The sequence below is a fragment of the Dipodomys spectabilis genome, unplaced genomic scaffold (assembly GCF_019054845.1).
Source record: "Dipodomys spectabilis isolate Male_0828 unplaced genomic scaffold, ASM1905484v1 ptg000532l, whole genome shotgun sequence".
Classification (NCBI taxonomy): Eukaryota; Metazoa; Chordata; class Mammalia; order Rodentia; family Heteromyidae; genus Dipodomys; species Dipodomys spectabilis.
This window is the reverse complement of record NW_024871209.1, coordinates 1,947,701-1,972,775: the sequence shown is the minus strand read 5'-3', so window position 1 is coordinate 1,972,775 and position 25,075 is coordinate 1,947,701. Positions and strand designations below refer to the sequence as shown.

Below are 25,075 nucleotides of genomic sequence, written 5' to 3'. Positions count from 1 at the left end.
TGCGAAGGCCCCTAGTCCATCCCCCCGCCCTCCACGTTCTATAAACCACAGGCTAGCCAGTAGGCTTTTGATTCAGATGTCCAGCTGAAGCCAAGGTCAGAGGGAGTCCGTGAAGGAGTCCAAACTGTTTCGAGAATCTCTGAAGACGCATTGGTCTTGCATTCACTGTCCCTGAACTCTCCCTCACAAGCTGCCTGTGTTGGCATCTGTCCTCCAGCACGGGGGTCTTGCTACGCTTACAGTAAGCTCACCGCACACAGTCACACAAACGTATTATTTCCACCTTCCAGTTGGCTCTAGAATATCTGCGGAGCCTTTTGAGGCCTTAATCAAAGGCCAGGATGTCAGGGAAGAGACCATATGCTTAAAGAGTGTCAAGAGAGAAAGCTCAGGCCCCAGATAAATCATGTTCTCCTTACTGGTTGATTTACTGTTAATTTCTGCTGCATCTCAGGCAACTTGAGCGGGTGCCAACCGCCAACCACAGGCAGGCTCCCAGGCACAGCTGCTCCGATCCTGGGGGGGGGGGCCACCTCCTCCCAGAGGCACAGAGCAGCAGGAGGCCGTACCAGGGAGGGGGAGGGGACAGGGGTGGCAAATCCCTCCTTCTCCCTATTCTCCCTCTGTGGCTTTGCTGATTGGGGAATTGCTCGGTTTCCTCTTCTGTACAGTTAGAAGCATCACAGCTCTCCCTCAAGCTCACTTGGCAGCTGAGACCGGTGAAGGGAAATCAACAGGGCGGGCTGGACTTGCGCACTGGGGTCGCCTGGTTACTAACTCAACTATCCAGCACCCAAGGCCCCAGCCACCACACAGGACTCATAAATATTTACACCCGGCCTGGGTTGCGATGCTCGGTTAATTGTTCTTGTGACGCACTTAGAGAGCCTCAAAGGAAAGGTATGCTGTGAGGACCAGGGGTTGTTAAAGGCACAAACAACTTAGCTCACGGAATGGGCGCCTGAATCTAAGGAAAAGCTAATCCCAAAAGCACACTGTCTGAGGGTGATGGTTGTGAGTTCACACTGACCTTGATGGAAAACAGATGCTCATGCAGGTAATGTCCAAAGAAGTAATGGGGGGAAAAAATGGTCCCAAAACATTTGGGGGGATAAAAAAAAAAGAACAAATAATTTAGATTCACCTAGTCTTCTAGAAAGTAGAACAAGGAGAACAAGGGTTTCAAGTTCCATGGAGGTAAAGCTGGGTTGCAGTTGGGATTTCCTGGTGCAGAGAATGTGATCACTCCTACTCTATACGTAAGAACAAAAGTGAAGCTGGGCGCCGGTGGCTCACGCCTGTAATCCTAGCTTACTCAGGAGGCTGAGATCTGAGGATCGCGGTTCAAAGCCAGCCTGGGCAGGAAAGTCCATGAGACTCTTCTCTCCAATAAACCACTAGAAAACCCAAAGTGGTGCTGTGGCTCAAGTGGTACAGCGCTTGCCTTGAGCTGAAGAGCGCAGGGACAGCACCCAAGCCCAGAGTTCAAGCCCCACGACCAACCAAAAAAAAGAACAAAAGTGAATCTGAGGGCTGGGAAGGTGGCTCAGTGGTAGAGTGCTTGCCTCACGTGCATGAGGCCCTGGGTTCGATTCCTCAGCACCCCATAAGCAGAAAAAGCCGGAAGTGGCACTGTGGCTCAAGTGGTAGAGTGCTAGCCTTGAGCTGAAGAGCTGAGGGACAGTGCCCAGGCCTAGAGTTCAAGCCACAGGACCAACAAAAAAAAGTGACTATGAATTTCTACAAGCCATGTAGAAAGCCATGGGGAGCAGCTAGCAAGGGCCTAGCAGGCCTGCGCCATTTGGCCCTTATCTACACTGGGCTACCATCTACCCCTGCAACCAGCCCTGAGCTTAGAAATGGAGACCACGGGTCCCTCACCATGTATTTTTTTTTTTTTACAATAATTAGAACTCACCAAAATCTAAATCTCACTCCCAAACATCACACAGCCAGTGAGCACCGGATTTTGGAATAACATTGACGGGTGCAGAATGTATTTGTAACTTCAGGATCTTGTCCGTTCTCTTGAGCTATGTGGGCACAGGTGTGTGTGCACGCACCTACGTCTTCATTTACACACATACGCACGTGTGGGTGTATGAGAATTCTTTGTAGAAGGTGGTCTTGTTGGGTTTTTTTTTGTCTTCTACAGACCTTTTTCTCTCTCTTATATCCTAACAGTATGTTACTCGGAGTCTACAGTAATAGGAACACAGAAGTTTCACTGGGGGTGGTGCAATGGCGTCTAGGAAGAGCTTGCTCGCTTGGGGGGAGTAGGCAGGTTTTGCGGCTGACGTTCATTGCTTCTTTCTTCTGCCCTAGGTCATGGCCTCGTCTCAGCGCTGCCAAAGGTGAGTGGGGCGCCCTCTGTCGGGACCCTCATGGGTCTGTTGTGCTGCTCACAGGGCTGCAGTTCAGGCCTTTGGGCGGGGAACAGGGCAGAGGCTGTCCTTGCAGACTCCGCAAAGGCTGGGCCTCCTTTCTGAAGATTCAACCAGCTAGGGGCTCCTCCAGGACGGACACCCTGAGAGTTCCAAGCCTGGACCTGGTGACTCAGCCAGGCTTGTGACAGCCTGGTGACAGGCTTTCAGAGGGAGCATCCCAAGAGAACACGTCAGAACACTCATGCCCAGTGGCCAAGGAGTACATGCTCCTGACCACCTAGCATCGTAACTCCCAGAACACACTGGGCACACTACAAACACGGCTAACATCTGCCTGGGGGAGTCAAGGGTAAGGAAAGGAGATGCTGTCTCTTGATAGCTGTGCTGCTTTTGATCACTCTAGCAGCTAGGCGCCAGTGGCTCACACCTGTAATCTCAGTTCACAGGAAGCTGAAATCTGAGGATCATGATTTGAAGCCAACCTAGGCAGGAAAATCCCTAAGATTCTGCTCTCCAATTGACCAGATAAAAAGCTGGAAGTTGAGCTCCAATGGTAGAGTATTGGCCTTGAGCAAAAAAAAAAAATCTCAGGCCCTGAGTTCAAATCCCAGGACCAGAATTTAAAAAAAAAATCTAGTGGCCTATTCTACGGGGCACTAGCTACACGTGGCTGTTCCCTCCAGTGTATTTATAGTGCCTAGGAATAAATATGTTTATGTGGCACATTGCCTGGTGACTTCAAAACTATGTAAAATAGAGCAGCCAGTAGAACCTACCTGTGCCAGTTTCTCATCAATCTTATTTCCTCCTTGGTGAATTAGAAGAAAACTGAGAGGTTGGTTTTTCCATTTCATGAGTAACAATATAGAAACACACATGAAAATAAAAGGAAAAGAAGCTGGGCACCAGCGGCTCATATCTATAATCCTAGCTACTCGGGAGGCTGAGATCTGAGAACCACGATTCAAAGCCAGCTGGGGGAAGGAAAGCCTATGAGATTCTGATCTCCAGTGAACTACCAGAAAACCAGAAGTGGCACTGTGGCTCAAGTGGTAGAGTGCTCACCTTGAGCTGAAGAGCTGAGGAACAGAGCCCAGGCCCAGAGTTCAAGACCCATGAATGACACCCCCCTCAAAAAAAGGAAAAGAAATACAAATCCACCCCCACCAAAAGACAACTGAGATAAAGCTTCCCAAGTCTATTCCACATACATGCACCTACCCACGCACAATGCTCAGTCCAAGCATATGTAAGGTCTATGCAAATATAACAGATCTTAACTAAGAATGTGTCTGAGGACTAACTTCCAAGAAGGGTCTTCACTTCCCAGAGATCTGAGAGCCATGGGACTGATTGAAAATACAGTGGGCACATCGATGTGAAAAAATGCACTATGAGCAAATAAATACACACAGCACATGCGGTGTGATGTGGGAGCAAATCAGCTATAACCCAATTGTACAACAATGTCATGATCTGATGACATGGTAGGGATTTCTAGTCTCTCTTTTCTACTTTGCACATCTATGCCTTATAACTTTTGCACAGTAATATACATTTTTATACTGTAAGAAAAAAAATTAAATAACTTCTTTAAAAAAAAAAATCCTCCAGGCCTGGGAAAAGCAGATACACACTACAATGTAGACAATCAGTCAATGCCCTGCCTTCTCAGAAGCTTATATACAGAGAACAATGCTGTATTTTTCCATAAATAAACTCATGAATTTTTTTCTCCTTCCACTGTATAAAAAAATGAAATTGGAGAACATCACCTTATTTAGAAACTGGGTTCTTCTGCCTTAAGCATCGTATGCAATAAATCTCGCATAAAGATAGATATTGGCTGATTCGATTAAGTAGACGCAAAATTTCATTTTGTCCAGAAACATTTGACTTTTCTTTCCAATTTTCTATGGAAAGAAGTCTTAAAGGTTGATTTTCCCCACTTTTAAAAGAAAAATTAATAAGGATTTTTTTTTTTTTTAGGACTAGAGGAAAGGCAGGCACAGGATTGTGTGTATCTGGTGCCCCCTGCTGACCTTTTTAAGATATTGCAAGGCCCGTACTAATTGAGACAAAGCTGGAGTCAACCAGGTTCTAGAAAGTTTGGTGGACAGAATCAGAGAACCCAACAGCAGAACTGGCAAGGTGCTCACCAAATTCTTGTAAGCACCAAGCAGGGCTTCAAGTCTTCTGACTAACAGCTGTCTTCAAAGTTCAATGGACAATAGACTCTCTCTAGATATATAGATATAGATATAGATGTTCTAAAGCCCACCCAGGGTTTACACTTTGGCAGACCTAGGGTGAAGCCATGGGAGACATCTACAAGGTAATTCCAGTTCAGGGAAGTTTTAGGATGTTCTTTCAAGAATCACTGGCTGAGGTTAAGGAAGAAGAGCCAGGAGTCAGCAGCTCATGCTTTTAATCCTAGCTACTCAGGAGACTAAGATCTGAGGATCATGGTTCAAAGCTAGAAATTCTGTGAGACTCCTAACTCCAATTAACCACCAAAAAAGCTGAAAGTGGAGGTGTGGCTTAAGTGGTAGAACACTAGCCTTGAGTACTGGAACAGCACCCAGGCCCTGAGTTCATGCCCTGGGACCAGCATAGGCAAAGAAAGAGAAAGAAAGAGAGAGAAAGAGGGAAGGAAAGAAGGGAGGGAGGAAGGAAGGAAGGAAGGGAGGGAGGGAGGGAGGGAGACTCTCAAAACTGTCCCCACTACAAAGCTACCAGCCATGATCTAGACCACAGGGTCAGTTTCTCCCACCTGAGTTTCTGAAAAGCACCAGGAAAATGGGAGGGGCCAGTCTCATCCATCACTGTATGCTCACTCATTCATCTGTGCATTCAAGCAATCTGTGGCAGGTCCAGGAAATGACAGATATATCAAGTGTTGGGCACAGATGTCTTTGAAATGAAAAATGAAACTGTAATATCTCTAGGACTCCTCTGCTGGCCTGATGTTCATAATCTCATACTTTGCAGATGAGGAAATCAAGAAGTAGAGAAGGAGGTAGATTTCCAAGGAACAGCTTCTGAGAACATTGAGGCTGCTCTTCCAGCTAATAATTCACATTCCTTTTGTGCTTACTTAGGGCTTGAAATGGTCAGCTCATAATCTCAAAGTGATAGTTGATCAAATAACTTGGAATGCCCAGAAAACTAAATGACTGAGTCAGTCTGTTTCATTTTGACTCTCACTCCTCCATCTCTCTCCCTCTCCCTCTCTCTCCCCCCCCCCCCTCTCTCTCTCTCTCTCTCTCACACACACACACACACACACACACACACACACATTCTCTCTCATTCCCTCTCTTCATACATAGACACACATGTGAAAGAAACCAATATATACTGGGCGTCTAGAATGTGCCAGGCATTTAATAATCTTGTCTAACTTAGCCGTAGGGAGGTTGGGCACTGATTCACTACACTGACTTTAAGTTAGATACCCTGAGCCAGCGAAGTCAGGAAGGAGTTTATACCTGAGAACTTAAATCCGGGCAGTACAGGTAGGCTTGTGTGCCCAGCACCTTTCACCTTGATCTTTCACTTTCAAATGAGGAGTCTGTAGACGCTGTGGCCCCTGGATGCCTAGAGTAATGGCTGGAGGACTGTTTGAAGACCCCTGCAAGGGATGAGCTCATGGGTGTCCGTGAAGCAGAACTGGGAAAAAGAGATGCACAACTTGCTTCCGATGAGCACTGAGGGGAGAATAATTCCTCCCGAAGAGCCGAAAGCCCTGCTGAAGGGCTTGGGGCCGAGGGGGAGGGGGAGGGGGAAGCTTTGGTCCTGAGGTTGAACTTCAAACAAAACATCTCACTCCTGGGCACTGAAACTTCAGGGCAAACAGAGTCTGAAAACTGCGAGTGGACATCCCACCCAGACCACATGCGCCTGGACCAGTCATAGCGATGTGGGGAGCAGACAGGGAAACCCCACCATTCGACAGGGCAACGTTCGGCACCCAAGTCTCGCAAGTCCTGAGTCTTGCATGCGGCCACATTGCCAGAAAGTCATGGGCCAGGATTTGGACCTAGAACCTCCCATGAAATATAGACATTGTCTTCCTTCTATCCTTGAGTAGCAGTTCTGCATTGCTAAATAGAAAAGTCCAAAGCTGGCCCTCCCCAGGAGAACAAAGCATTAAAGACTCAAAACCTCAGGAGAGCTTAACCATGACAACTAGTTTCAGTATCTTTCCTAGTAGAAGGCAAACGCAGAAGCAAAGAGCCGAAGGAACACGGGCAGCTCTGTTTCCTGGAAGACCTCCAAGACCATCCCCGACTCCTCTTGCGTCCACTCTGCCAGGTGGACGGACGTGGTTTATCTGCCGGGGATCTGAGATGGAGTGGACGGAGCTGGATGGGTCAGGAAGGTGGGTGGCAGACCCCAGGGCTGGGACACAAGGAGGTCCCTACAGCCGCTGCCTCCACGTGCAAGTCCTAGACACATCCCCGAGAGCTGCATTTCCACCAAGCCCCTCCCACATCAGGGACCCCCGCAGAAAAGGGGGACGCCCAGGCACACCCCCCCTTCATTCCCTACTCTGCTATGGTTTGGGAGTTCAGGGTGAAAAGACTCAAGTCCACAGAAATAATGCGTCTGCAGCAAGATATGGAACAGCCTTAAAATGAGACCCTGTGTGTTTGAGCTCCTATTCCTACCAACACAAACCATTTTGCATTTGTTTTTTAAAGTGACAGAGAAAAAGGAGGAGGGGGGAGGAAGGGGGAGGAGGGTGGAGAGGAGAGGGGAGGAGGAGGAGGGGAGAAGAGAATGAAGAGGAGGGGGGAAGGGAGAGGAGGCAGGGAAGGAAGGGGAGGAGGGAGAGAGGAGGGGAAGATGGAGAGGAGAGGGGAGGAGGGGGAGGAGAGGGGAAGGAGGAGGAGGGGGAGGAGAGGGGAAGGAGGAAGGGGAGGGGAAGAGAGGGGAGAAGGGGAAAGGACAGGGGAAGGAGGAGGGGGAGGAGAGGAGAGGGAGGAGGAGGGGGAGGAGAGGGAGGAGGAGGAGGAGGAGAGAAGAGGGAGGAGGAGGAGAGGGAGGAGGAGGGGGAGGAAGCTGGGGAGGGACGCCTGTGGGGAAGGAGGGCCCAGGGCTTGGCGGTGACCGGCATGGTGGTGACACTCACCTCTGGTTGGCAGGCCAGTGCCACAGCCTCAAGGAGCCCCCAGCGGCCCGCAGCCACCCACGCCCCCTCCCCAGCGCAAACTCCTCCGCTTCCTGCAAAGTAAGTGGTTTTCTCCAAGTCACCTCTGCACTGAAAAGAAAGAGAACTTCCACCTGTCATGCTTTCCTGGCCAGGAAGACTGCTTTTCAATTCGTGGGTTTAAAGCTGTACCCCACGATGCCAGCTATGGAGAGGAGATGCAGGTCAGTGCGCGTGGGCACGTGAAGGCTGCAGATGCAGAGGGTGCCAGCCCTGCCAGTGTGCAACGAGAAACACAGCGCCCAGCACCCAGGGGGAGGCTGTGCGCTGAACCAGCTTTCCAGACAGCAGTTTTATAATAGTAACTAGACTCTATTAACTATCTCCTTCCTGTTGGCCCCATAATCCATGGGAGAGCTTACACTAGACACTCACCTAAACAGCAGGAATCCCCCATCACCTTCTCATCATCTGTTTTAATGGCAGCAGATTGGAATCGTGCTAGATAGTCAGTATAGAAATGGTCCTATATGTTGTGATAGAGACATCTTTTGAAACCACTCGAAATATTTGTAAAGAATGTTGACAACTAAAACTTACAATGGATAGCATTGGCTCAAATATCTAACATTGTAAGTGGTTATATTGGGAAGCAATATATGCAGATACATTAAATGGCTTATAGAGAGATGATAATGATAGATTAGATAAGATAGATGGTAGAATAGATAAGACGACAGACCGAGAGATGGATGGATAGATCCACGGATGGATACATAGATAGATAGATGATAGACGATAGATAGATAGATGATAGATAGATAGATAGATAGATAGATAGATGATAGATAGATAGATAGATGATAGATAGATAGATAGATGATAGATAGATAGATAGATAGATGATAGATAGATAGATGATAGATAGATAGATGATAGATAGATAGATGATAGATAGATAGATAGATGATAGATAGATAGATGATAGATAGACAGATGATAGATAGATAGATAGATGATAGATGATAGATAGATAGATAGATAGATAGATAGATAGATAGATAGATAGATAGATGATAGATAGATAGATAGATAGATAGATAGATGATAGATAGATGATAGATAGATAGACAGATGATAGATAGATAGATAGATGATAGATAGATAGATGATAGATAGATAGATCTGCCTGTAAAATTACTGGTGTATGGTTATTTGAGGTAATAATAATTTACCATTTTAATTCCACCTTCCCTGCTATGCCTGGTGGCACCCGTCTGTAATCCGGGGAGAAGTCTTGAGCAGGGTCAGTTGGGCGTTGGCGTTCCTCCAACCTTGTGCCTGGTGTCTTAGCCTCTTCTCCCCCCTCCTGCTCCTATTCCCAGGACAAGCACGGCCTATCCTCTGTTAAACTTCCCTTTGGATAACTTGCCCGACTCCTGACTTCCTGGGAGGCCCACCTTCCCCGGTGCCAGGCTCTGACTTCCTGTGAGGCCCACCTTCCTTGGTGCCAGGCCCTGACTTCCTGTGAGGCCCACCTTCCCCGGTGCCAGGCCCTGACTTCCTGTGAGGCCCACCTTCCTCGGTGCCAGGCCCCTTCTGGGCTGCCCATAGACCACAGCTTCCTACCTGCAGCAGTGCTCTGAGCCAGCAGAGCCCCCAAATGCCTGCACAGAGGGGCCTGCGCAGTACAACTGGGAGAAGGCTTCCTGGAAGTGAGGCATCATTACTATTACCCATAACAACTGCTGAGATCTGGGGCTGGGGAGCGAACCCCCCCCCCCCCAAGTACTTTGTTAGGGAACTAAGGCAATGCAAAGTGAGACCCTACACTCAATCTTGCTAATCCCAGTTCCTCCCACGGTAATCAAGACACCCCTTAGAGGTTTCTGCATGTGCTGTGAAATAAAGTGAACAAAGCACCAGCACCTATTAGGCATGGAGCAAAGGTTAAGGGGGTCGTGGAAGGGAGGCCTGAGAGGACATTGGGAGTCTGTTGATCTCTGGCTCCCTCTGGTGGTGCTAAGCAAAACAGCAGCTGTCTGGGTGATCTTTACTGAGTGCTTTCCACCAGATAGTTTGCTCCGATTTTACATACAGTGTCTGCTGACTTCTAGTTGCCAGAGTTATGCTATAATCTGTATTTCCTTGACTCTTGGGCATGTGCATGCATGAGCATGTCAGGGTGGGTGACTAATTCCCAAATAGGTTTGGAAGCCTAGTGCTGGTGGCTCACGCCTGTAATCCTAGCTAGTCAGGAGGAGGCTGAGATCTGAGGATCACAGTTAGAAGCCAACCCAGGCAGAAAAGTCCCTAGGAGACTTTTATCCCCAATTAACCACTAGAAAACGGGAAGTGGTGCTGTGGACCAAAGTGGTAGAGTAGAGCGCTAGCAAAAGAGCTCAGGGACAGTGCCCAGGCCCTGAGTTCAAGTCCCACAACTGACCAAAAGTCAATAAATAATTTTAAAATAGGTTTGGAATATTAGCGGGACATCTGTAGAACTCTGCCTAGCACAAGAATTAAGCTTCCAGGTATGATCCTAGACCTGTATCTGCTACTGAAGCATTTTGTTTCTTCCCTGAGCTCCACTGGGGCTGTCAGTTTGTCCACAAACCCTGTTCCTTCCGCTCACGCCGATGCCCCGTATGCTTAGCAAAGGAACTTGGCTGCAGTCCTGAGCAGAGCCGCGTACCCCATTGATGACAATTACGAAGACCCAGAGCTTCAGCTGGCAGAAGCGTGGACGACCATGAAGATTTTACCAGCCAGGCCACTAAAGGAATCTGAGTATGCAGGTAACACAGCCGGCTGGCCCAGGAGCCTGAGGTGCTTCTGATCTGTGCCGCTAGGACGTAGAGAGATGATTCAGAGATACACAATCCCAGGGGGAAATCCTGCCTCCAGCGCTTCCCAGCCAGGTGGCCCAGAAAAAGTCTCTAGTACTTACCCTCTCTACCGGGAGATAGTGTTCATCACTTGAGAAGTGACCCAGAGTTGCATGGTGGGAAGGCTTTTATGTCTTATGTTCACATTGCTGGTGGACAGCCTATGACTTGTGGTAAGATGCAGCAGTGAATCCACTCATTCCTCGTGGGCAGGCTTAGTTCCACATGCAACTTTGCCTTTTCCTACCTGGAGTCCACAGGGCTGTCAGCAGGGGCTCTGGAGGTTGGATTAATCAGACTGTGTAGATGTGTTGTATATGTATGCATGTGGTTATATATATATAAACATAAATATGCATATATACACATGTAGACACATGCATGTACATGCAGATACACATACATGCATATATAACATATATACACGTGCATATGCACATATACACATGCAGATACACACATACATGCGGATATGCATTCATGCGCACATGCATGTTCATGCATATATACATGTGCATATACACCTATAATATGCAGATATACATGAACATGTGGATATGCATGCACACATGCAGATGCATACATCCATGCACATGTGCATATGCAAATATATGCATGCATATACATGCATGCATGCCGATGTACACATATACACCTGAATGTATATACCCATATATTCATGCACAGTGTGCATGTGTGTGTAGATATACAAACCTATATACAGACACATGTATACACACACATGTATGATTTCTGAGAGTATAGCCCACTGAAATAACTCTACATCACTTTCTTTGGAGCAAATCACCTTGTAAAGAATGGTGATCATCTTCTGTTCATTTACTATATCTGTGTCACCAGAGATACTCATAGATTGTAGATCAGCACCGATCGACAAGCCATGGTCTTAGAATTGCTCAAGAGACACAGGACAAGCCGACTTTCTTCAGACAGGTGTGGATCTAGTGGCAGAGAAGTGTGATTGGAGTGTCCAGAGCAGGACTAAGGGGGCGGGGGGGCGGTGAGTGGGGTCTGGGGAACTTTGGCCAGGTGTGGCCTAGCTCCGCGCTTTCAGGGTTGGTAGACTTTCTCAGATGGAAGGAACTGAGAGGAGTCCAGACCAGAGCCTGGGTTTCTGTGAACGGGGACAGAACTGTGGCTGTTTTTCATGGCAACACTCATCGGCTGAGTGCAGTTGGGCCTGGGTGTCCTGGCGGGTTTGCAGACTGGGTTTGTCAACGGGTGAAGATGCAGCCGACCTCAGGGTGCTGAGTTGGATGTCATTCTCTTTGCACAGACACACGCCATTTCAAGGCGGTGATGGACGACCCCCTCCCGTCACCGCCAGACCAGCAAGGCCGGAGCAGGCAGATGAAGCAAGAGGTGAGTAACAGAGCCCTGAGATTCAGAGGTGAGCAGCTGCTCCCCACCTGAGGACCGCCGCCCTGCTCCCACCCCAGTGGAGTGTTAGACCATCAGCTCCTAAAGCTCCATGCAGTTCATGGAGGCTGGTAGGGTTCTAGCCAGTGGAAGAATCTAGAAGGGAAGAGCACACACACCTTTGCTCATGAGAAACTGTGAGCCAGGCTGCAGGCCAAGGACTTTCATATAGATCTCATCTAACCCACTACTTCTGCAGAGCCTGAATCTGAACTCCACTTTTTCTGATGATGATGCATCATTTCTCCAAGCACTAGCGGCTCATGCCTGTAATCCTTAGCCAACACAGGCAGCTGAGATAGGAGGAACAGAGTTTGAAACCAGCCCAGCCAAAAAAAAGAAGAAAAAGGGGGGAGGGGGCTATGAGATTATCTTCAATGAAACAGCAAAATGTGGAAATGGAGCAGCTGTGGCTCAAGTAGTAGAGCACCAGCTTTGAGTGAAAGGACTAAATTAGAGCTCCAGGTCCTGAGTCTAAGTCCCAGTACTAACTAGCACATAAAAAATAAAAACAGGGGCTGGGAATGTGGCTCATGGGTAGAGCGCTTGCCTTGCATGCATGAGGCCCTGGGTTCGATACCTCAGCGCCACATAAGCAGAAAAAGCCAGAAGTGGCACTGTGGCTCAAGTAGTAGAGTGCTAGCCTTGAGCTGAAGAGCTGAGGGACAGCGCCCAGGCCCAGAGTTCAGGCCCCAGGACCGGCAATAAATAAATAAATAAATATTTAAAAAATAAAAACAAATCGTGTGATTTTGCCAAGCCTTCGGCAACATCTTACTGCATGGTAATAAATACGTCCCACAACCCTGTGGGCAGCCTGGTCTACGGCCCAGAAGTGTGATCCTCCCCAGCAGAGTACAAACATCCACTAGGAAGCCAGGCACGGTAGCTCCCGTCTGTAATCCCAGCTACTCAGGAGGCTGAGAGCTGAGGATCATGAGTCAAAGCTAGCTCAGGCAGGAAAGTTCCTGAGACTCTTCTCTCCAATTAAACAGCAAAAAGCTGGAAGTGGAGCTGTGGCTCTGGCCAGGGGTAGAGCACTAACCTTGAGCAAAAGCAACTCAGGAACAGCACCCAGGCCCTGAGTTCAAGCCCCAGAACACACATTTTTTAAAAAAAAGGAAAAAAGAAAAAGATGTCTATTGTCTTGTAAACAAAAATGTACATAGATTTTTTTAATGAAATATTGTCATATGTTTCATTTACTTAAGTGAGAAATTCATAAAATAAAGATGAACAGTGCCTGGGACAGCAGGGTTATTGATCGTAATATTTGGATGAATTCCACGTGTGCATTTTCTAAGTGGAACTACCCAGATAGAAGAATCCATGCTCTGAACGCCTGCCTCTCTTTCTTTGTACACCGAGGTCCAGGTAGCAGACAACTCTCCCTGCAACCAACCAAGATATTCCCAGGCACCACTGCTTGCAGCTAGACCCCACCCTGGTGCGGAATTTTTAATTTTATTTTTTGTCAGTTGTGGGACTTGAACTCTGGGCCTGGGCACTGTCCCTGCGCTCTTCAGCTCAAGGTGAGCGCTCTACTGCTTGAACCACAGCACCACTTCCAGTTTTCTAGTAGTTTATTGGAGATAAGAGTCTCACAGACGTTCCTGCTCGGGCTGGCTTTGAACCTTGATCCTCAGATCTCAGCCTCCTGAGTAGCTATCATTATAGGCGTGAGCCACTGGCACCTGGCTTAATTATTTTTTACTTAACCATTGGGTGAAAGTGTGTGAAAGGTTTTAGAGTTCGTGTTGTAAAATTCTCTCTCCGTTTTAATTTGTCCTCCCAGAAACTCTTCGGGAAGGACCGCTCATAGACCTGTTGCTAGAATGGAGTTTATGTGTGTGATACGTTGTGGGGAGGGAAGGGGAGGGGGCATGCGCATACTCAGGCTCTGGGACTTGAACTCAGGGCCCAGGCGCTGTCCCTTCGCTTTGAGTTCAAGGCAGGTGCTCTGCCAGCCACAGCCCTACTTCTGGCTTTTTGGTGGTTAACTGGAGATGAGGAGATGAGAGTCTCACAGACTTCCCTTCCTGGGCTGGCTTCAGATCAGGATCCTCAGATCTCAGCCTCCTGAGTGTCTAGGATGACAGACAAAAAATTCAAACGCTCTCCGGCAAGAAAGCAAAAGGATGAATGCTAGCCTGCAAAGCCATTTACAGTGTCTCCAACGGAGATGGAGAGCCGGGGGTCGTGACCCCCAGCGCCTCCTCGCACACGCGCTCCAGGCATGCGCTTCAAGTTCAGCGCCAGCCAGAAGCAGACTCATGTACAGATTCTGGGGAAAGTCGGCAATCGCCCAACGAGAGCAGGATCGGAAGGACAGAGATTGGACTAAATGAATGAATAAAGCGCACTTCCTCTTCAAAGGAGACGTTCAGGGCGAATGTCCCCACCCTGCTTTGCTCTTCGTCATAGAATATTTGCTTTCCCTCTCTGAGTTTCCGTTTCACCTCCGAAGCCTCGAGGCGGTTGTAGTAATGCACAGAGAACACCGTGCAAGGCACACAGCAGTCCACAGGTAGCATCTACATGAGGTCAGGGACTGTTGTAGCCCCCAACAGAGCACGCACCTTTATGAAAGCCCACAGGAACCAAATGGGCACCCATGAGCAAGCCCTCTGTCTCACTCCACCCGGAAGATGGCAGGGCTCTTTCATGGGAAGAAGCCCACCCACAGCTCCATGTCTCTTGAAGCTCTTCTGCTTTGCTGGCCTCTTGGCTGACCTGGAGAAGGTCTCCCATTTGGTGCAGCCCCATTGGGGCGGGGCCTGCATGATAGCGTGGGGCCATTCCAGGACACTGCTGGGAAGAGCGCGGACAGCCTGGCCAGAAGCCAGCGGCGCACACTGAAAATCCTAGCTGAAATCTGGAGGATCACGGTTCGAAGCCAGCCAGGGCAGGAAGAGCACATGAGACTCTGAGACTCTTAGCTCCAATTAACCACCAAAATGCCAGAAGGGAGGTGTGGATCAAGTGGTAGAGTGCCAGCTTTGAGCAAAAAAAAGAAAAACCTAAAGGGTAGTATAACACCTAGGCACTGAGTTTCAAGACCCAGTACTACCACAATAATAACAATTATAATTACTAATAACCATTGTAGACAGCCCCAGGCTGAAAATACTCATTTGAAAGGTTGAGTTTGCTTTTACCTAAAACGTCTTGATTACCAGCCCTCTTGTATGCCAAGGTGAGCTTTCATGCATAGAAGGATTTTAGAAAAGCAATCATTTGATCTTTTTAAAACAGCTACTGTAGAATCTGAACCTCCCTCCTGGGTACTTTATGTCCCTTCCAGCTCCCACTGCAGCTTCTGTTATGACTAATTTCTCCTGCAGACAGATCACTTTGCAAGCAAAAATTGCAATCCCATCTCATTTAGCCAAGTAGATTTACTGAGAGAGGAAATAAAGGAAGGGAAGGAGAAACATGAGGGGAAATTCTGACTGAGAGGGACATCGGCTCGTATATTAGGCAAGGTCTTAGCCTCAATTCAGATGGAGAGCGTGTTTCACGTTTCATAATCAGTGTTTGAAGAATCACGTCTTTATGACCAGCAGATGATCTTCATCGCGGTCTCGTTTCCCAGCATGGGCTTGATTAGCTCTGCACATTTCGGCTGAGATTAAACTATCTGTGAAATGGATCTCCAGTCAGCTTTTCAAAGGCCCGTGCGCGGCTGCTTGCGTGGCTTGCAAGTTTGCCCTACACTACTGCTATATTTATTAAGTACTTACTGCACACCAAGCACCGTGCTCAACAACAGGCATACAGATGCCAGCCGGTGCCCAGCCCAATGGAGGAGGCAGGGGTCCAATGCCCACAGCCCAACGGAGGAGGCAGCAACCCGCACTGGCCACAGTACTGTCATGTGATCACTGGGACCTGGCAGGGTTCACCAGGCTGCTCACCGCCCACCTGCCCACCTGCAGGAAGTACTCGAAGACCTCTCTCCCACCCCGTAACACCACCCCGCCATCAGTGGTTCTCCATAGAGGTTTTGCCTCCGGGTCAATGTTTGCATTGCTGCACTAGGACAGTGCTACTGCCACCTAGTGGATGGAGACGGAGGCGCTGCTGAGCAGCATCCTGTGAACTCACAGGACACCCTCTGTCCAGCCCCAAATCCCCGCAGCTGCTGAGATCTCAACACCCATGTTCTTGTGGCTACCTACCTCTCCCTCCCCAACCCGGGCTGCTGCTCCCCTCTTCCTCCATGTCCTCTCTGGGGTAAATACGAGGGCTCAGCCTTCCCCTGAGGTCAGAGGTCAAGCCCCCTCTCTTCCCATCCTCAGCTAGGACACGAGCCAAGGCCCAGTGCTCACCCAGGCTGAACGGCTTAGCGATGAAGGCTCCTTGCCTTCCCCACCCTCCTGTCTTCTCAGTGCACAGCCATCCACAGCGCAGTGGCTGTAGGTACCCGGCACTCAGCACCCCATCTTGTCCCCTTCCTCAGGGGGAGCAGAGTAGCCCCCTTCCATCCCACAGATGAGGACGCAGAGGCCCAGTCGGCCCAGGGCTCCCAGAGCCAGCGTGTGACAAGGCAGGATCGCCACCATGACCTTCTCAGCTCCCGCCCCCTGTCATCCTGATCTCCATGCTGACACAGCCTAGACACTGACTTCTCTATGATCAACTGCGGCCCGGCGCCCGTGGCTCATGCCTGTCCTTCTAGCTACTCAGGAGGCTGAGCTCTGAGAATTGTGGTTCAAAGTCAGTACAGAACATACGCAGCCAAGAACTCATCTCCAACTAACCAGGCCAGAGACAGAAGTAGAGGTGTGGCTCAAGTGGTAGAGCACCAACCTCAGGCGACAACAAGCTAAGTGAGAGCTGCGGACTGTGAGTTCAAGCCCCAGCAGCAGCCAAAACAAATGAGGCTCCTAATATGCTGAGTGCTCTCTCCAAAATTTTACAGCCATAAGAGAGAGGATTGGGTTTTAGACCCAAGTCTTTTTATTCCCAATAAACCCAAGACGCAGCAGCGCCTATAGGCACGTGTTGGCCAAGCACCAGCTCACAGTGGCAGCCACTAAGAGCTGTGAGTCCATACGCATTCACCCCTAGCTATGTGGCCAGGGGAGTTCTGGGGTGGCACCGTCCTCATGGAAGAACTAATGGCGCCATCTTGTCTCCTACAGGCGTGCGAACCCCACTCCCAGCACAGCAGAAGCCCACACCTTGCAGGTAAAGTCACATCCCCAAACTCTGAACGCTGAGTATGACAGCGGTGTGCTCACTTCCATGATGGCGGCCTTGTGTCTCTGTCTCTGGCCATGGGTTATCTTCCCCACGGCGGTCTGTTCAGCTCCCCGTCTGGAAATAGCAGTCTAGTTCTAGAGACAAAAAGCTCCTTGCCTCACCTTCTTGATGAAGAAATCGATCGGGCCAGCTCATGTTCTCTATGGAATAATTTAAGGAGGGAATCATTTCAAACAGATATAGATTGCATGGACTATGGAACTATGTTATTTCTCCAAGCATCTACCTAGAAAAAAAAACCCACAAGATAGAAATCTAATGTTTTTAATGTCAATTAATTGTTTGAAAGCTTTAGGCAAAATATATATCTATATCTATATATATATATTGAATTTGAAGAGGGAAGTACAGGCTCAAAAAATCAATTCCACCGGCAGGAGATGCACAAATGGGGGACAGCTACGGAACGATCATCGGCGGCTCTCCACCACGGAGCCCCCTCCCCTGTCGCGTGGGCCCTGGGCATCTTGTGTGCAGTGGGGAAGGAATGGCCGTCCTGTGCTTTACGTCTCCTAATTGGGAAGCACACTAGACTCACCCTTTAAGTTCTGATGCTGGATTATGCGATTTCTCCCTAACGTCTCCCTGTAAGGACGCTGACTCACAAGGGGTTGGAGGAGGCCCAGGATGGGTGGAGAGGGGCCAGGGACTGGGGTGCAGACGCCCTGGCGGGCAGCACCCCGAGGCCCCCGAGGGGAGGAGGACAGCACTGACCCCTCACAAGGGGGCTGTCGCCTCCACCATCTTGTCGCGATGACAAAATACCCCAGGAAAACAACTGGCTGCCAGGAAAGGTTTGTCTAGCTTCCGGTTTCAGCCGGGGCAGTCGATGGTCAGCGGGTGAGCCATGGAAGGAGAGCCAAGATGTCCTGCCATTCCCCGGTCAAGGACACGCCTGCCGTAACCTAACTTCCTCCCCTCAAGTCCCATCTCCTGCGGTGTCCACCGCTTCCCACCAGCGCTGCAGGCCAAGCCCAGGCCTCCGGCAGACAAACACCACAGGGCTGAAGCTCAGTGCCCAGCCCTTCTCCGGCCTTGCTCTGACCCACACTGGACCTCCCCCACCAGAAAGGAGAGGGCAGGGCTGCCCACCCGAGTCACAAGGCACCACGGGTGTCAGGGTGAAGGGGTGGAGGGGTGAATAAGGGACATGGGGCAGCGGAGAGCACAGTACACGGAGCAGGAGAGGAGCTGGGAGCAGGCACAGCTTGCCCAGGGCACAACACCTTTCTGAGTGATTCCTTCCTCTTGCAAACATTGAGCAGGGCCGGGTACCAGTGGCTCATGCCCTTAATCCTAGCTTCTAAAGGAGACCGAGATCTGAGGGTAGTGTTTGAAAGCCAGCCTAGGCAGCAGTCTGTGAGGCTCTTATCTCCAGTTAACCACCAAAAAAACAGAAGTGGGGTGCAATTCAAGTTGGAGAGTGCTAGCCTTAACAAAAAAGCACAGGGTCAGAGACCAGGCCCTTAGTTCCAGGCCCAGGACCAGCACAGCACACCCACAAATGCCACACGTGCATACACACACACATATTCTCTTTTACACACACACACTGCTGAGTAGGAAAGGTCGGATAACAGCTCACTTCAGCTGCTAAGCTGGATGTAGTACAGCCGTGTAGGAAGGCCCTCCTCCCCCTGCTCCACTGCACAGCGTGGAGGTTTTCTAGCTGATTCCCTCCATCCTGCCAGCTCAGCACAGGATAGCATTCCATCTCTGCCCCTCACTGGCCCTTCGTAAGAGTGACCACTCAAAATATACAGCCCTTCACACAGTCACACACAGAGGTATTGGCTCATCTACACAATTTAAGTTGGCTCAAATGTAGTTAGTATATATCAGAGTGAATCTCAGCAGAGTGAACCTCTCAACCCCTCTCACAAAAGAAATTCAGACTGTAGGGGCTGGGAAGGTGGCTCAGTGGTAGAGCTCTTGCCTTGCATGCTCGAGGCCCTGGGTTCGATTCCTCAGCACCACATAAGCAAAAAGAAAAAAGCCGGAAGTGGCGCTGTGGCTCAAGTGGTAGAGTACTAGCTTTGAGCTGAAGAGCTGAGGGACAGCACCCAGGCCCAGAGTTCAGGCCCCACGACCGGACCCAAAAAAAAAAAGAAATTCAGACGCTAGAGTAAGACAGTAACAGAGTCAGAATACTCCATGTCTGTACATCATAAAGGAAGTGGGAATGTCAGGTGAGTCTGGAGGGCAGACAAGATGGGGGAAGAATGACCTTGAACAAGAGGCACTAGACACTTAGACGGACATGATCCATTGCAACCCCCTTGTTCCATTTTTTGAAGTTCAGAAATTTTCTTTATTTTTTAAAATGGTACATAGCCCCCAACTTTGAGGTACATAGCCCCCGACTTTGAGTTCTGCTACCCGCCACGATATATTTTCATTCTTGGGTGAAATGTGTAATATTTTTGCTTCTCTTGACATAATTGCCACTTTCCATGAAAAGCAGTTTGATTTTTCAACTGAGCTTCCTGGTAGTCGAAGCAAAAAAGTGAAACAAACTCCTTATGTGCTGTAACCAGCAAACCAGCTTGTCAGGGAGCTTGATGAGGGTATAGCTCCCAGGATGGGGACGTTGGTTGGTATGGCAACCAAGTATAATTGCTTCTTAAAGCAAACCCCAGTGTCAGGAGAGTCAGGAAGTTCAGAGAGACCCTGCTGAGTCTCACTGGGGTCTAGGATTGCTGGCTGGGAGCCGGGGTAGAAGACAGCTTCTGTACGAGTTACTGTCTTTAATCTTCATCTCCTACGTTCCAAAAGTGACCAGTGTGAGCTTGGCATAAGACACAACAGGGAGGAAGAAGCTAAAAACCGGAGGGTTAAAATAGATACCTCCACATTGAGGATCAGGTGTCTCACTGGAAAACCCTTGGGTGATTTATGTGTTTATTGCAAAATGTTGATGCAAAGGTGATTTAGTCATTCTCACAAAATGTCATAGAAAAAGTGTTGCTTGGTTCGGATGGGAGATCTCCACGGTGACATTTTTCATCAACTTGAACAGTTATAGACTTACGCTAATGTGCATTTCGTCTGATTTTTCTTGCGATCATATTCTGACATTATCGGGAGCCCATCAGATTTTAAGGACTTCTCTCTCCTTGGAGGCTGGCCAGTTTTGTTGTTGTTTGTGTGTTTGCTCTGCTTTGTCTTATGTTTCTTTTCCTAGAAAAGAGAGTTTATCTGGAGGCAAATAGTTACAGTAGAAGTTGGTGGTGATGAACTACTCCCATTAACCAGAGATTCAGAAGAAATCTCATTTTCAGAGCGGAGCTGTAATTTTCAAATGTGACATGGCTTAGCTCCCGAGAAAAACCAAAGCTGAGAATAAAGGTCTCTAAAATGCATTTCTCTTTGCCCTGGATGTGAACCAAGCAAGAACTCTAAACCAATTTCCTTTGAAATGACAAGCACACTATATTCAGCTGTGAATTTATACAGAAATACAATAAACCACCCAAGAAAAGAAAAAGGAGAATTATGCGTAGGCGAATGAGCACGTATATCCAGAAATACAAGCTTGGCTGAAAAGAAGCAAAGTAGAATTCCACACAGTGCCCGCAAAAGGCCTTTGTCCTGGTTTGCTTTTCGGTCATTTCAGCTACTGAAGAAACGAGATTCAGAGGTGAGTTTGGAGTTCACCTGCTTGCACACACTCCCTCCGTGAGGATTAGCAAGCGAGGTGGCTTGCTCAGGGTCAAGCACCACGTAGTTGGAGCCAAGAACCAGACCGTGTGTTTACTCCTCTGCAGAGAGGTGCCCAGGGCACAAGGAATTGGCCAAAATGCAAATTAATTCCATAAATTAATTCCTCTGGTTTGCTGTCTCCCATTCATCTAAACCAATGGCCTAGCACCCAAGACCCGAGCTACCGCCCCTAGTGGTAGAAGTTGGCAACACACACATCACAATGATGGCCTTTGGTAGCCTGTGAATTGCATCTGTAACAAAAATAGCAAGCCTTGGGTCTTAGGGTTGATCAGAAATGAATTCAAGATTCATCTCCTGTCATCCTGGGGTTTCAATTTGTTTCAGCCACAACTCATGGCTCAAAAGCAACCCAGGCATTGCTACGCAGGGATCTGAGTGAATGCTGCAAACTTGATTAAAACTCCCGTGAGAACAGACGGCAGAGCAGTGATCTTTCTCAGCGCTGCAGAGGAAAAAATAAGACTCAGAGAACTGGAAGGGCGTCTGATCGCTGGGGCCACGAGTGTTTCCCCACAGAGGAACAGAACAGTCACACACAGGAGGAGAATTCAAAGCAAGGTTTTCAATCATTAAAGCCGTAGAACATCCAAGTAACATTTCCCCAAGGAACACTCCAATTCCTAAGATCCAATACAGGAACTACTAGACAAAATCACCATACAACCATTTCAAAATAATCTCTGTAGACAGATACATACATACATCTATATAGACCTTCTATATAGATGTACATATATAGATATAGGTATATGGATACATCTATCAATAGATCTACCAATAGATATATATATAAATATGAATTATAGAGCTATTCATATGGAGGTATACATAAATCTTCTATATCTATATAGATATATATGAAGCTATCAATTGATATATGTGTGTGCGTGTGTGTGTGTGTGCATGTGTGTGTGTATGGAAATACTTTTTTTCTGTGTAGCTTTGGATCGGCTCTGTTTGCTCTGGACTGGGTGGCTCAGGACATTGAGAATTAACTCCAGAGGCGGCCCAGGCCAACGGGCCAAGCCAGTCCGCCTGCGTGTGGACTCCAAGCTTGCGAGGCTCACACACAGGCCGGCAGGAGAAAGGGTGCCTCTGTTCACCAGTGACCGCACCACGCAGCCCCTCATTGTGATGAGGAGCAGGCATCTGCGGGAACACCGGGGGGCACCTGTGAGCACAGGGCCGCTTTCCGAGTCAGCACACACACACATGTGTGCGCGCACACCCGTGCACACACGCACACGTGCACACACACACGCACACATGCACACACACGTACCACACGCACACACGCGCACACACACACACACATGCACACACACACGTACCACACGCACACACACACGCGCGCGTGCACACACACACACACACACACACACACACACACTGTCTTCCTGTGACCTCTCCCCACAGGCCCTGGCTCTCCAGAGCCCACAGCAGTTGGCGTGTGGCATCTACATTGTGCAGAAGGGACTCAGGATGCGTTAACCTTGGGAAGCACTGAGTTAAACAAGAGTCAGCACCTCTTTGCTGGATACTTTTCCAGAACATGCTGGAACCTGGGAACCCTCCCTTCTCCCCCCCCACCCCTCTTCCTCTGCCCTGGTACTGGGACTCTAGAATGGCTGCCAGCGACGCAAACGGTGTCTTCTGCTGTCGCTTTATATCCATTTCCCTTCCCAGTAGTTTCCTGAGGGAACGGGGTCATATGCTTTGCTGTTGGATTGATGTATATTAATTGTATGTGTGAGCGGTCCTGTTTCCTATACAGCCAGTCAGTCAGTCGGACCCCTCTGGCTCTGTGGGTACCACACCTGTAGATTTAACCAACCCCTACAATGACACTTCAACGGTGCAGTCATCCAATCCAACCTCTCCCACCCACCCTGCCCCCCTCCCAGACTCTGGTAATCCTATTCTACAGGCAGACCGCCTCTTCTTTTGATCTTTAGCCTGCACCTGCAACAGAGGATGTGCAGTGCAGGTCTTTCCGGGTGAGGTCCTCCAGTTCCATCCCTGTTGCTAGAATTGGCAGGATTCCATTCCTCTTTATAACCGTCCACATACACCCATTTTCACTCACTCATGGACGAGCACGCAGGTTCACTCCCTATCCTGGTTGGTATTTAGTGGTGACAGTAAGAACATGTGTGCATCTTCTGAGGCAGATAGTCCTCAACTGCAGCAAGCTACCTATGGAGAAGCCCGGGGCCATCGTCCCCTTCATCTGTGGGGTCTCCCCGCCTCCCCGCCCACCCCTGAGGACTGGTGGGGGAAGGGAAGCTTGCCTGCTCTCCTCCCTCCCTACTTATTTGCCCTCATTCTGTCTCCTACATCTCAACATGAAAACGGAGACTCTGAGTAATAGACATGGAACTGGTCTGTTAATCGTCGCTGTACACTCCTCCCTCCATCTCTGTGGGTTCTACACCCCAAATAGATCAGTAGGTTTAACCAACCACCAAGGAGAAATATTGGAGCAAAACTGCTGTGTCCCCTTGTGCAGACTCTTTTTTTCCTGCCACTTCCTCCCTGCACAATGAAGCAGAGCCACGATTCCTGTAGCATCTCCTCGGCTGGAGGTATTACACGCCACCCAGATGAAATCTCCCGCATACAGGCCGGCGCCCTTGGTGCTGTGCAAATTTTGTGCCATATTTTATAGTAGGGACTGAGCACCCATGGATATGGGGGCCCATGCGGGGGGGGGGTCTCCAATCCAATATTCTGGGTTGGGAGGAGACTATGCTGACTTCATCATGACCTGCACCTGCTGGCTCCTTAATTGTTCAATGCACCCTAAGTCCCACAGTAAGCACTTTTTTTGGGGGGGCCCAGTTGTGGGCCCTGAACTCTGGGCCTGGGCGCTGTCCCTCAGCTCTTCAGCTCAAGGCTAGCGCTCTACCACTTGAGCCACAGCGCCACTTCCAGCTTTTTATTCTTTTATTTTTTGCTTATGTGGTGCTGAGGAATTGAACCCAGGGCCTCATGCATACAAGGCAAGTGCTCTACCACTGAGCCACCTTTGCAGCCCAGTCAGCACCCTTTATGTATCTGTTTATCCAACCAGACAGAGTTCTTAAGGGGGGGGAGGCATATATTCCTATAGCTCTGGTGACAGAGGTACCTGTGATGGGTCAGCTTTGTGCCTGGTCCCTGAGTACCAGGGGTTATCATCAAACTGAGGAACTCAAAATCAGGTGTACTAAGTTCCACCTGGGGAAAGTATTGTCCCTCCAGGAGGGCTGCCCGCTGCCCTGGGTACTGAGCAGAGTGTACTGAGGTACTGAGACCACAGGCCCCCAGGAAGTAAAGCCACACCCTCGGTGCTCAGAAGGAGGGAATCGCCTCCATGCTACATTGGGGAACAAGGAGTCCTGGGTTCAAGTCCCAACCTTACTGATTCCAAGCTATGAGACCAACCACAAGTCACTTCTCTAAATTCCTTCTGCCTACATCACCAAGTATCTGTCTGTTTGAAAGGTGATGACCAACCCAAAAGCCAGGACCCAGTTACCGCCCTGTGTGTGTGCAGTAGGAGGGGAGCTCAGTAAGACCCTCACGTCTCTTTCCCCCTCCTGCAGGCTCAGCCCTTCTCCCAGCCCTGGGACCTTCTTCCCACCCCGCCACAGCTCTGGTCCCATCTGTGTGGTTTGGGTTTTAGTACACAAAATAAACCTGATGAATTTATAAGCAGAAGCCATCCATCCCAGCTACTAACGATTTCTGAATCCCAGTTCTACACACAGCACTGTCCACAGTGACGGTAATACCACAGGGTAGCTACATTCGTCTTCTCCTGGAGCCATGGTGATACCGTGCTACCAGCCACTGCTTCTGTGTCTGGTGTCACAGAGCCCTGGAGCCTTCGGCCTCTGTCACTCTCCCCTTAGGCAAGGCCCAGGGCAGCCGCAAGTCAGGAGGTCTGGAGACTTCTGTCCCAGTTCATTCTAAATAGAGATGAGTTATCTTCCTTCCTTGGGCCTTCCTATCCTGTCTTCAGAAATGTAAGAGAACCCCACGGTCTCCAGCATGCACACACACACACACACACACGCGTACACACACACACACACACACACACACGCACGCACACACCCCTGACCCATCTTCCCTTAGCCTATCCCTTCACCCTCCCCGGGTTGGGTTAGAGAAGTGTCCTCTTCCCCCATTCCCCAGCAACCCCAGCCTGAGAGCTGTAAAAGCCA

The 25,075-nt window shown here is 49.3% G+C and overlaps 1 protein-coding gene across 1 annotated transcript in view; it reads left to right on the top strand.

Moving 5' to 3' along the window:
* Positions 1 to 25,075, top strand: part of Clnk (cytokine dependent hematopoietic cell linker) — a 127,210-nt gene that overhangs the window by 66,330 nt on the left and 35,805 nt on the right. Inside the window, exons 4-8 of the mRNA XM_042670301.1 lie at positions 2,326 to 2,354; positions 7,538 to 7,623; positions 10,199 to 10,340; positions 11,728 to 11,813; positions 20,755 to 20,778. Coding sequence (XP_042526235.1) covers positions 2,326 to 2,354; positions 7,538 to 7,623; positions 10,199 to 10,340; positions 11,728 to 11,813; positions 20,755 to 20,778 — 367 coding nt within the window. The remainder of the gene's footprint in view (positions 1 to 2,325; positions 2,355 to 7,537; positions 7,624 to 10,198; positions 10,341 to 11,727; positions 11,814 to 20,754; positions 20,779 to 25,075) is intronic.